Source organism: Lithobates pipiens, unplaced genomic scaffold (genome assembly GCF_037356315.1).
Source record: "Lithobates pipiens isolate NorthernLeopardFrog02 unplaced genomic scaffold, aLitPip1_a1.2 Scaffold_19, whole genome shotgun sequence".
Taxonomy (NCBI): domain Eukaryota; kingdom Metazoa; phylum Chordata; class Amphibia; order Anura; family Ranidae; genus Lithobates; species Lithobates pipiens.
Genome location: NW_027507764.1, coordinates 306,445,045 through 306,458,065, shown reverse-complemented (window position 1 = coordinate 306,458,065; position 13,021 = coordinate 306,445,045). Strand labels below are relative to the sequence as shown.

Below are 13,021 nucleotides of genomic sequence, written 5' to 3'. Positions count from 1 at the left end.
TTTCCTTTGGTTCAGTGAGAGCAGAGTAAATCAGGGAGATAACCCCCTTCATGTCCATGGCTGAGGAGCACCAGAGTTCATACGGGGATACAGTGAGGGGTAGGGTGTTGCGGGATGTTAGTGTGTGCAAGAAATGTGCTATCTGATGAAACCTAAATCTTTCTGAGGCTGGCATCTCCAGTTTAGAAATGCAGTGATTTAGCCTGAGTGGCCCAGACGGGTTGAGAAAGTGTCCTATTCTATAAAGGCCTTTATCTATCCACCACTGGAATGCCCTTATATTCATCCCTGGCGGCAATGAAGGGTTATTGAAGATATTTGCAAGAGGTTGCCACTTTAATGTAAGGATGTTAGATTTATGTACTGTGTCGCATAAGGTGAAGGAGTTAGAGAGGGTAGGGGACATGTCCGGGGGTCTAGATTTCGGGGGGCGCCACAACAGGAAATCAATAGTGTGCTTGGGGATAGCTTGTCTTTCCATCTCTAACCATTCAGGTTTGGGACCTCTCGAGTAGACGTTAGAAATCTGGCAGAGTTGATAGTACCACCAGATAGTACCTGATAGTACCTGATAGTACCACCAGAGGTTGGGCAGACCTAGTCTAAAACAATGTTTTCTTGGGGAGTCTATGGTTGGATTTGCCCCAGCTAAATCTTATAATTGCAGACTGTAGGTTTTGGATGTGGGATTTGGGGATCAGTATTGGTAGTGAGCGGAAAAGGTACAATCACCTAGGGAGGAGAGTCATTTTGACGACATTGACTTTACCAATGCAGGACAGCTTGTGGAGTGACCATTGCTCACGGTCATTTTTGAGTTTCTTAAACATGGGCGGGTAATTGTGTTTGAATAATTGGTCTATGTTGGGCGTGAGCTGGACCCCTAAATAGGGGATGGAAGAGGAGCTCCAAGGGAAGGGGAAGTGCTCCTTTAGCCTGTTTACTAGGGCTGGGGATAAGGAGATATTGAGGGCTGTCGACTTGGCCATATTTACTTGAAGCCTGGAGACCTTCTGTGGGCTGTTTAAGCCTCTGACATTTAGTGAGACGATCTTGATGGGCAAGTTGTGGTTCAGGTAGATATATTATTATGATTATTTGGTGTGCTAGGGAATGGCTAGGAGTTGTGTGGGCAGTTTTAGTAAAAAGTTCACTGGTATTAGCGACTGCAACTGTGGTCTCAAGGTGGGTCAGATAATCATGCAGTTCAAGGTATTGGTAGTCTCACTCAGGTGTAGAACAAATAAAACATGGGAGCTCTTTCTCAAGTGAGCTGAATGTGCAGTAACTACTGCTGGTGTTAACTGGGGAAGAACAATGATCTTTAATGGTAGCCACCACAGATGGGTCTGCGAGAATCAAATTTGGATTCTGCAGACTTATCCTCTACCCAGCTGGATAGTAAGGTGGAAGGTAGAGGACAATCAGGTTTTGTTAGTCATCCTGAACGGACCAATACGTGTCCATTTGTGAGGCTGAGGGGTTGTCAGAGGTTGTGTATTCCTCAGGGATGAGACGCCAGTCTCTTAGGAGTTTGAGGCCCCCAGCAAGTGATTTCATGGTGTACGTTTTGCTTTGATAGGTTATTAGCAATTTGACAGGAAAGCCCCACTTGTAGGGAATGTGGTAGTTTTGTAATTGTTTTGTGATAGTGGCCAAATGTTGCCAGGTATCCATTATTGTTTTTGAGAGATCTGCATGAAGTTTGGCTGTGGCAAATGGTTCTGGAAGGGCAGGTAAGCACTTTTCAGCATACATCACTTTCACTTTTGCAGTGAAAAAGTGGATACGGGCGAGTACATCTTGATTCAGGAAGGTGTGGTGGTTTTGGCAGTCTAAATGCCTGATCTATTTCCAAATCCCGGTCAGTCAGATCTGATACTATGGACCTCATTAGTCTCTGTAGATATTGGTCAGATCGCTGCACTAACTCTGTGACATTGCAGAGTTTTATATTGTTCAGATGGGAACGATCCTCTAAATCTGCCAGTTTAAGTTTAATTGAGTGTAATTTCTCAGCCTGTTCTGTATATACATTGATTAGCTCATTGTGTGCAGTGTAGATATCTGCCATTTTAGTTTCTACATGTAGTAAGCACTGATCTTGTACTTGTACTACAGTAGATAAGGAGTATACTGAGGCAGACAGATCTGTATATAAAGTGTGTTTCAGTGAGATGAGCATATTCTTCATTGTCACCTCAGAGATTGGTTGGTCTGTGGCAGGGAATGCATCTATTGCTGAGGATTGCTGGGGATCAGGGACTGGCAGGGTGAAGGAGGGATTGCTGTGTTTCATCCCTGCTGGGCATTGATTTAACTGGGCTGGCTGTGGAGGGGGAAGCAGGGGGAGATGACTCACTATCCGCCGCTGGAGAGAAGGAGGAGACGTGCTTCTTCTGTGTGAAAGTGAAGCCAGCGTGTGGGGAGAGGAGCTGCTTGCTTGAGGAGGCCATCAGAGCCATCTTGCCTGTGGCTCGTGTCTGTAATGAGGAAGAAGTTTGTCAGCTTCTGTGGCCCTTTAAGATGCTTTCTGCACTTCGACATTGCACCCGAAGGTAGCAGGAGCTCCCGGGAGCTATGCAGGTAGGTTTTGCCCTCAATTTGTAGTCTAGGAATCGCTCGTTGCTGGGTAGGTTTGCGGAGGTGAGAATTCAGGCTTCCATCCACTCCGCTGGCAATCCATGCCCCCCAGGGGATTTGGAATTTACATTGCGCAATTCTGGTTCACATCCTACCATGTGCTAATATAGCATGAAGCTCCAGGCAAAAGTTGCCAACCTTTCCTTTGCTGTTGAAGAAAACATTGTACTACTTTAAGAAAGGCTCATCATTCAGGTTTGTATCTGTTAGGCCTGCTTCACCCCTGTAGTGATTTATCAGAATCTGCCATCCTCTGATAAGTGCTACACTACGATGCTGTGGTTTGTGTGCAATAAACTGAGTCAGCTTTCCATCCATACTTTGTGCCTGTTTTCTTGGGACTGCTGAGGAAACAACTTGTATTAGTGGTATGTGTCCATCTGTGATAGTATTGCAGTGACATAAAAGTGTAGAGAATAACATTTTATTTTGCATGCTCATTAGAAAACACACTTGCAAGATGATGTTTGGTTAAGAAGCAGAAATACATAAAAAAATCTGAACAATGCTCCTATGTGTGCATGTGGGGGAAAAAGTAACAAGAATAAACAGAATATCAGTATAAAAGTATTTTCTATGAATCTTAAGCACATTCAAATTCCTGCAGATCTATTCATCGGTATGGTCAAATGTGACTATACTGTATGTATCACTGATGTCAACCAAAGGTAAGTCTAAATCAAGTACAGGTAACAGAAGAGTAGTAATTATAGCCAATATAGACCAATTCTGTGGATATACAGTATGTTGCCAAGCAAGAAGAGGTGGGGAGGAGGCAGTAGTTTGGGGATTTAACTTTAAAAAGCATACGTTATCTTTACAGAAAAAATTCTAAATGCACACTTTTTTCTGCAAAAGTATTTGCATTTATTATTTTTCCCTGCAGGAGCCTGATAAGCATTGCACCAACGCTATCCCATAGATGTAGTATGGGCTCATGCAGAAATGTCCTTTGGCTTTCAGCCCAGACCACTGTAAGGGCTTTCTGTTTAAAAGCTGAAGGACATGTCAGTGGACTATGTGAGTGCTCACCAGTGCTCCTGCAACCCTTTGAAACTATACATCCATCTACCATGGTTGTAGTTTTTCATGCCCAGAAATCTCTGAATCAATTATGGGGCTGTGTGGGTGGAGACCCACAGAGCCATATTGTTTTTAAAAAGTGACAGTAGGTGTAGGAAGAAGAAACCTAGCCTGCTGTCACAAGGATGGGGGGATCCTTCAATATGACCATGTTCCAAAGGTGAACTTAGTCTTAAATCTCTAATTTTACAGCCAACTAATGGTGGTTCATCAATGTCTTTTTAACATCAGCTTGTCTTTTTAGGGGTAAATGTTCTTTGGGCCCTAGGAGTAATAGTTGTAGTAGTAATAATAATTACATAGTGTAACAGTGAATTTAATAAAAATTATATATATATATATTTATTTTATAATATGGCACAAGTACTATAAGCTTTCATAGACAAACACCTTTAAACTATATTTTTGCAGAACTTTTGAAGATTTTTTACCAGTCTTAGAAAGAATGTGTTAGGCATACAGGATTCATTTCACAGTGCTGACGGGGCTGTATCAAAAACTTTATGGACAATCTACTAAACAGTGAATAATCAAAAAAAAATAAAAAATTATAAACTATCACACATAAAAAATAGATATAAAATAATGTGATACAGTGATAAATAATCTGTAATAATAAGTCTACGTAAAAAACCAAAACAAAAATTCAACAAAAATATCACAAAAAGTTGAAAAAAAAATAGGTCTTCACCAAATTGTGCAAAAGTAAATTTCCAAAGTGCTCATCTCCACCAGTGTGCTCTGGCCGCTCACCTCCTATTCTGACCCCTTTTTTTCCAGTGGGTCAGAATCAGCAGGTCCCTGTATAGGGTAATCAAGAGATTGCTCTGGCGTCCTATTGGTGTTCTAATTTTCTATATCTCCCACTCCTCCCTGATGGTTTATGGTATTTTATATATCTTGTTGATGTGTGATAGTTTATCAATTTATTTTTGATTATTCACTGGTAGCGCAGCACTGTGTTTGATTGTATGTTTATAAGAAGTGGAGCGAGCACACTTTTTTCACTGACAGCAGCAACTGGGTGACTTTCAAATTTTTTGAACACTTATTTAAATTGTTCTGCAGGATTGCACTGATAGATCATTCATTATAATCTACTAAATAGGCAGGAGGACTACTAAGTACTGCTTAGACACCCAATAGGCTTTACAACAGCCAAACAGATGTTGCCTCCTGCACAGAGAAAAGAAGAGGTCATATGTGATTAGCAACAATCAGACAGTCTCCTTCTGTGCATTATATGGCTGGGGATGTGTTAATAGCGAATGTGGCCAACGTGTGCTAAAGGTGGGAAGGGCTTAAAGTTTGAATGAATAAAACCTGAGCCCACTCTGCCCTGAGTCAAGAGTCAAGAGTGTTTAACCCAGATTTTCAAGAATGCATAATTCATCGAGTGCACTGCTCAGGAATAATCACAGCATAGAATGCCTCCCAAGCCAAAAAATTACCCACTCCTTCTCAATACAACCCCTACCCCTATGCCAAATCCCATTTCATCACCAATTTTTTCTTTTCTCCCTGGATTGGACTTGGTACTTAGATCTTGGTACTGCATTCTATCTGCTGGTGAGTCCCCCGCTTTCCAATGCCACAGCAGCCCTCTTTTTTTCTTCTTCTATAAGTCACTAATGCTGATATTTTATAATACATTAGGCAAAAATGAATAATCTTAACCACTTAAGCCCCAGACCATTTGGCTGGCCAAAGACCAGAGAGTTTTTTTGCGATTTGGCACTGCGTCACTTTAACTGACAATTGTGCGGACGTGGACGTGTGACGTGGGTCCCGAACAAAATTGACGTCCTTTTTTCCCCACAAATAGAGCTTTCTTTTGGTGGTATTTGATCACATCTGCGGTTTTTATTTTTAATAAAAACAAAAAAATAGCAACAATTTAGAAAAAAAAAACATTATTTTTTACTTTTTGCTATAATATATATATATCTCCAAAAAATATCTACATTTTTTTCCCCTCAGTTTAGGCTGTTACGTATTCTACATATTTTTGGAAAAAAAAATCACAATAAGCATTTATTGATTGGTTTGCACAAAAGTTATAGTGTCTATAAAATAGGGGATAGTTTTATGGCATTTTTATTATTATTATTATTTTTTTTCTAGTAATGGTGGCAATCAGAGATTTTTATCGGGACTGAGACTGTGTGGCGGACACATCGGACACGTTTGGCATGATTTTGTGAACATTCACATTTATACAGCGATCAGTGCAATTAAAAATGCATTGATTACTGCGTAAATGTGACTGGCAGTGAAGGGGTTAACCACTAAGTGGCGCTGTAGGGGTTAAGTGTGTCCTAGGGAGTGATTATAACTGTGGGGGGAGGCAATTACAGGGAGCTGTGATCAGTGTCAGTATCATTAGGCAGAATGGGGAAATGCTTGTTTACATTAGCATTTCCCCGTTCTTCCTCCCCCTGAGACATCGAGTCCGTGAGACTTTCGATCACATTCATAGAGCTCCCGGCGGGTGCACATGCGCCCACAAGTCACCTCTTCAAGGGCAATGTACAGGTACATTAATATGCCTGTACGTGCCCTTCTGCTGCAGTATATCTTCGTGAGGCGGGCGGGAAGTGGTTAACAATATATGATCAAAAAAAATGCAATTTAGACAATAGGAGATATTTGGGGTCATGTTAACATGCTGTGTCATCACTGAAGGCTCATTTGGACTGGTCAGGTATAAGGAGAAGCTCTGAGTGCAGGGGTTAGTACTCAATAACACAAAGTTCAAAGATCAATAGTATGTAACACAGTGTAAGTGTCAGTAGTATCTAACCAGAGTTCAGAAGTCAGTAGTAAGTAATGCAGAGTGCAGTGGTCAATGATAAGTAACTCGGAGTGCATGGATTAGCAGTAAGAAATGCAAAGCACATAATTTAGGAGTATGACAGGTAAAAAGAAAAACAGAGAGTGCAGCTCCAATGGTAAGTAATGCAGGATGCAGGGGTCAGTAATAACTAACAAAGAGTTTAAAAGGTCAGTATTAAGTAATGCATGGCACATAGGTCAGTACAGAGTGCAGGGATTAGAAGTATGGACTACAGTAAGAAAAGTGCTGGGATCACAAGTAAGTAATAAAGCATACAAGGATCAGAAGTACGTGAAACAGAGTGCAAGGTTCAGTAATATGTAACACAGATTTCAGAGGTCAGTAGTAAGTAATGTAGTAGAGCAGAGTAGAGGGTGTAGGAACAAATAATGCAGATGTCAGCAATAATATAGCGCAAGGGTGTATAGTAGGTCAGCTAGAGTGCACAAATCAGCATTAATTAATGCAAGGTTTTTAAGTCAGAAGTAAGTAACACAGAAAGTAGAAGTTAGCAGTAAGTAACACAGTGCAGGAGTCAGCAGTACATAACACATAGTGCAAGGGTCAGTAGTAAGGAATGCAGAGAATGAATATGAGGCACTACAGGTAATAGTTACTAACCATTTATGTTTGTTATGGATCACTTCCAAAATTTGTAAAACCATGTCTATTATTGGTCCAGTCACCCAGTGGATCTGCCTTAGTAGTATAGATAACTGCACAGTCTGGAAGCCAAGTCAGAATGTTTCCAGTTATATTGCCTTGCAGGTCATAAGACAGGGGCACCATTTGAGAAACAAGAAGGAATCTGGGGAAACTTTGTTCCAGAAACAGCACCCCAAAACTGGAGATTATGCCTAGAAATCTGGGATGTCTGGTCACTTTACTAAATAATACAGCAGTGGAAGTGTGTTATAGCATGCACACAATTTTTGCGTGTTCAATTTGCAACAATAGCCACTAAGCCCCCCTCAGACCACATAACAGCTACATATACTTACTGTGACTTTAGTTTTGCTGCTAATGTTAACTTATTTATTGTATGTGTTATATTGGGTAACATATAGATAAATTAATCCAATACTGATTTTTAAAACACCCTGTATAGTTCTTTTATCTGCTCCAGTTTTGTCTGTTAAATATATCATTGAAAAAGTTTCATATTATCTGTTTGACAAGTGTCAATTTGATTTTCCCGGAAATCTTGTGAACTGATAACTTCTATTGTTCTCTGCCCATGCACAATGAGCAATGGAAATGAGCGGGTGGGGCAATAAAGAGTAATCTCTCAGAAATTAAACAAGCATGGCTGACACCTCATTCAGACCTAAAGAGTATGTTGTCATATCAAACAGGAAATTAGGGACACACTATGTCTGGCAAATGAACAGTTATTTTTCTGTATTTACAACAACCTCCAAGGCATAAGAAGTACTAATTTTATTTCTTTATTATTTTGCCTTCATAAACAAGATTAAGGGGGGAGGTCTGGGAAATCCTGTGTTATTGTAAATGATGGCAAGTCATACACAGTCCCCACTGACCCATCCTTCCACTTAACCACTTGCTGCTCCACTCCTGCAGACACACTGCAAGAGTGTCTCCACAGGAAGGCTCAGTCACACATATATATATATATATATATATATATATATATATATATATATATATATATATAATTAAGCCTTTTCCACGTTAGGAGATTTTCCAGGTACCGGGTATCATGTTATCACTATGATTGGTATTTTTTTGTTCATTTTCCAAAAACTTTTGACAAAAAAAGTGATACTTTAAAAAACTCCCCATGCTTCTTACTAAATGCATCAGACTGCTTACTTACCAAAAAGGGTAATTTGGGGGTATTTGTACTGTCCTAGAATTTGGCGTTGATCAGTTTTGATTTACCTGTGTATACCATAGTTTGTAGATGCTATAACCTTTACAGAAACCAATTAATATACACTTATCAGGATAATTGTTGTTAAAATGATAATTACTGATTGCTCTGCACTTCAAAGCCGGTAATTAGTGAATATTCAAAACACATATGGAACAAAGGAGTATAACATGTAGTATTGATTAATTTCTATATGATAACACAGTGCTCCAAATTTGTGTTATTGGTTGCTACTATTTGTAACTGCATATGCATTGATTTCTAGTGATAAATTGCAGATAATTGCAGGCAGGAATCATGGTAAAGTCATACTAAGTCTACTTTCACACTGGGGCATTGAGGGCGTCAATGGTAAAGTACTGCCATTTTTAGCGTTTCTTTATGCCGCGTACACACGACAGGACTTACGTCCGGCAGACTTTCGACGGAGTTCTGACAGAGTTCTGACGGACTTTCCGAATGAACGGACTTGGCCACACACAATCACACCAAAGTCCGACGGATTCGAACGTGATGACGTATGACTGGACTAGAATAAGGAAGTTCATATCCAGTAGCCAATAGCTGCCCTAGCGTCGGTTTTAGTCCGTCAGACTAGCACACACACGAGTGGATTTCTCAGTAGGAACTAGGTCCGGCAGAGTTCTGTCGGAAAAATTTGAAACATGTTCCATTTCTAAAGTCTGTCAGACTTTTGCAAATCAAAAGTCCGCTGCAGCCCACACACGTTTGAATAGTCTGCCGGTATCATTCCGTCAGACTTTTGATGTTGAAAAGTCTGGTCGTGTGTACGGGGCATAACTGTGTTTTTTGCAGTGCTTTTCAGCCAATAGCGGGGGCACTTTTAGCCCCCGCTAATGGCTGAAAAAGGGTTAAAAGCACAGTGGTGCTTTGCTGGCACTTCGGCAACACTGTCCATTAATTTCAATGGGCAGGGGCGATTTAGGAGCTGTGTATACACCGCTCCTAGAGTGCCTCAAAGATGCTGTTTGCAGGACTGTTTTTAGCGTCCTGCCAATGCACCGATCCAATGTGAAAGCACTCTGGCTTTCCCCCCGGAGTGAGAGGTGAGGCTCTTTACAGACGATTTGCAGGTGCTATTTTTAGCCCTATAACGCCTGTAAAGCGCCTCAGTGTGAAAACAGCCTTAATCACCCATGTGTACTAGGATTTAGAGTAAGCATCCAGGTGCAGTGTATACGGGTACTAAGTTGTCAACATGGTACACAGCAGTTACAGGTCATATAGTGCTATGTATATGTATAAACAAAACACACAAATATTGGTATAATGCAAAAGTTGTCATGTTGGCATGCAGAGCATAGTGGTAGTATTCTCTCTTGGCTATTGCTTGATTCTAAGCTCAGAGGCATGTTTACACATGTTCTTTATATTTGTCATGTGACCTATAATGTCAACTCCAAAGCTACAGGGGACATACCGGAAAGGGACCCTGCATACTGTATAAGATGGTAGCCAGTGAAGGATGTTGCTATCTTGCATGTGCAAGTTTAATTGCATTTCTGCACCAGGTAACAGTAACACCTTTACACAGTGAGTGCCACATTAAGTCATGTCCTACTAATCCAGTGAATTACAGAACATGCAGTTTGACCTTAATATATGCATAATTTAACGTAAAAAATATATATTTAATGATAAGGTGTTAATATGTTTTCTCTTTTAGGAGTTATCAGGACAGCATTACCTAATATGGATAGAGAAGCAAGAGAGCACTATTCTGTTGTTATTCAAGCCAAAGATATGGCGGGTCAAGTTGGCGGACTATCTGGGTCAACTACCATCAATGTTACACTCATCGATGTCAATGATAATCCACCAAGATTTCCTCAAAGTATGAAGGTCCTTTTTCTTTGTTCTACCTAATTATTTTACTATTATAATGTATTAGTTAAAAAGAAAGGTTTAGTGGTACAGTACTATTATGAAGATTAATGTATGAAAAGAACACACACATAAGAAAGTACATTGCTCTATTTTCAAGGTCAGCTGTTTTGTATATGTAATTAATTAAGATTTTCAACATGTCCTCAAAAGCTAAATTAACCTGATTAGATATTTTAGTTTTGGTGATACTTGGTCAGTTAAACCAATGTCTTTATTTTAATGAAACTCTAGTTTTAAGTTTTGTTCTGTATCCTCCACTTAGGTCATTATGAAACTAAGAAAGGATTTCTCACTTCTGCAGCTTCATTCGTATAATATTAACTAAATAGGATCTCCAACAGAGTCTCTATTTTATTACCTCTACATTCATCATTACTTGTAAAATAAATCAAGATTCTAATTGAGTCTTCATTATATAATTATTTTTTTTTATCAGTATTTCATCATCTGCTTTGGAAGAATTTATCATTTATTAAGTCAATTGGCTTCAAATATAGCTGTATTGTGCAAGACGGTCTATGCTGTAAAAGAAGTGGGTGCCTTTTAGGCAAGGAACTGCTATCTGATGACCCCAGAATTATCACTGAGAGTTTTTCCCAGGAAAAGAAAAATGTCACTCATTAAAATCTGGACATGCATAGCATCAAAGATACTATAAACTTTTCCAGGTACCAGTACTTTAAAAAATATAATTAACGTGATCTAAAACCATTAGAGTTGTTCTCCGAAGTAACACTTATGCCGTGTACACACGACCAGACTTTCTGGCAGACTAGGTCCAAAGGGATTAGTCCATCGGACAATCCTAACATGTGTGGGCTAGTCCGATCGTTTTTTGAAAAAAAAATCAGACGGACCTGGAAATAGAACATGTTTCAAATCTATCCAATGGACTCAATTCCGATGGACTAAAATCAGGAACACCATTCATCTGTGTGCTGGTCCGACGGACCAAATACGATGCAGGGGAAGCTATTGGCTACTGGCTATTGAACTTCCTTCTTTAGTCCCGTTTACAGCATCATATTCAAATGAACAGACTTACGAACAGACTTAGTCCATTCATGTGTGGCCAAGTCCGTTCATTCGTAAAGTCCGTTGGAACTCCGCCGAAAGTCTGTTGGGAAGACCATCGGACCTAGTCTGTCGTAAAGTCCAGTCGTGTGTACGCAAAGAATTAGGTGGATCTCTGCATGCATACAAAATATATATTACAACCAGAAAAAAGATTCCCCAGCACACTTACCAGTAAGCCTAACTAACAGTTTACCGTATATACTCAAGTATAGGTCGATCCGAATATAAGCCGAGGCCCCTAATTTACCACAAAAAAAATGGGAAAACTTATTGACTCGTGTATAAGCCGAGGGTGAGACATGCCTGTCCATCCCTGTGTGTCCGTCCATCCCTGTGTGTCCGTCCATCCCTGTGTGTGCAGCCTTGTGTGTCCAGCCTACCTGTGTCCCGAGCCTGCGTCCCGAGCCTGCGTCCCGAGCCTGCGTCCCGAGCCTGTGTGCTTCTGCACATACGGTGGCCATGCCAGGATCGCCGCACCTCTTCTCGTCTGACAGACGGCGGCCATTCCACTGTTCAAAAGCCGCGCCTCCGTCTGTGATAGGCGGAACACTCAATTTCCCAGCAGTCTGTGTTCCGCCTATCACGGATATCCTCTCATCCTCGTCCGTAGTATGAGGATGAGCGGATGTCCGTGATAGGCGGACCACTGACTGCTGGGAAATTGAGTGTTCCGCCTATCACAGACAGGGAGGCGCGGCTTTTGAATAGTTGAATGGCCGCCGTCTGTCTGCTCGACACGCTGATCGGGTAGACAGACGGCGGTGACTCGAGTATAAGCCGAGGAGGGCACTTTCAGCCTCAAAAAAGAGGCTGAAAATCTCGGCTTATACTCGAGTATATACGGTACTTTAAAAACAGAGGATTTTGTTTGCACACAATTGGAAATATATGCAGAAGCCACAGTGCCCACGCCAAGGGACCTCTGTATATGCAGTCCTGACTCTAAATTTCCAGAGCATCCATAGTAAGAGCACATATAGGAATGGCTAGATTAATTGCAGTTATGCCTGGAGGGAGCCCACCCCTCCTTAAAGGCACAGGGATGTGATGCCCAGCAAGAGCGCAATGGCAGTGATTGCACCCAGTGCATCACTGTACCTAACTCATCCAACTGTGATGTTTTTTTAGCAATGCCTCTACATTTTAGCAATGCTGTATTCTTTCTGCCACTCTAGTATACTAGTTGTTCTTTCAGTAGCTGGCTGCCAGTGCATGATGCCTATATCTGATGAGTTTACTTTTCTTTGTCTTCACTTCAATTAAACATTGTTGAGGTGGTCATAGCAAAGAAGTAGGTGGATCTCTGCATGCATACAAAATATATACAATTACATCCAAAGACATGCTGCCCCCTGCAGACCCTTACATCCATTGGGACAGGGGTGAGGGAAAGAGGCAATTGTCCTAAACAAGGGGGCAAGGTTTTTGTTGGGGGTGCCCTTCTCCTCTTCTATTTGAATTGGAATTCATTCTATTAGAAATTTGAATTTCTGAAGATGGTTATATATTCTTTCATTTTTATTCTATTCTGTTCTATTGTTTTTTGTTAGTTTTTTTTCTATTCTATTCTATTCTAT

General features: G+C 40.7%; 1 protein-coding gene across 1 annotated transcript in view; it reads left to right on the top strand.

Moving 5' to 3' along the window:
• Positions 1 to 13,021, top strand: part of CDH18 (cadherin 18) — a 965,040-nt gene that overhangs the window by 618,014 nt on the left and 334,005 nt on the right. Inside the window, exon 5 of the mRNA XM_077492030.1 lies at positions 10,147 to 10,314. Within this exon, the coding sequence (XP_077348156.1) occupies positions 10,147 to 10,314 (168 nt within the window). The remainder of the gene's footprint in view (positions 1 to 10,146; positions 10,315 to 13,021) is intronic.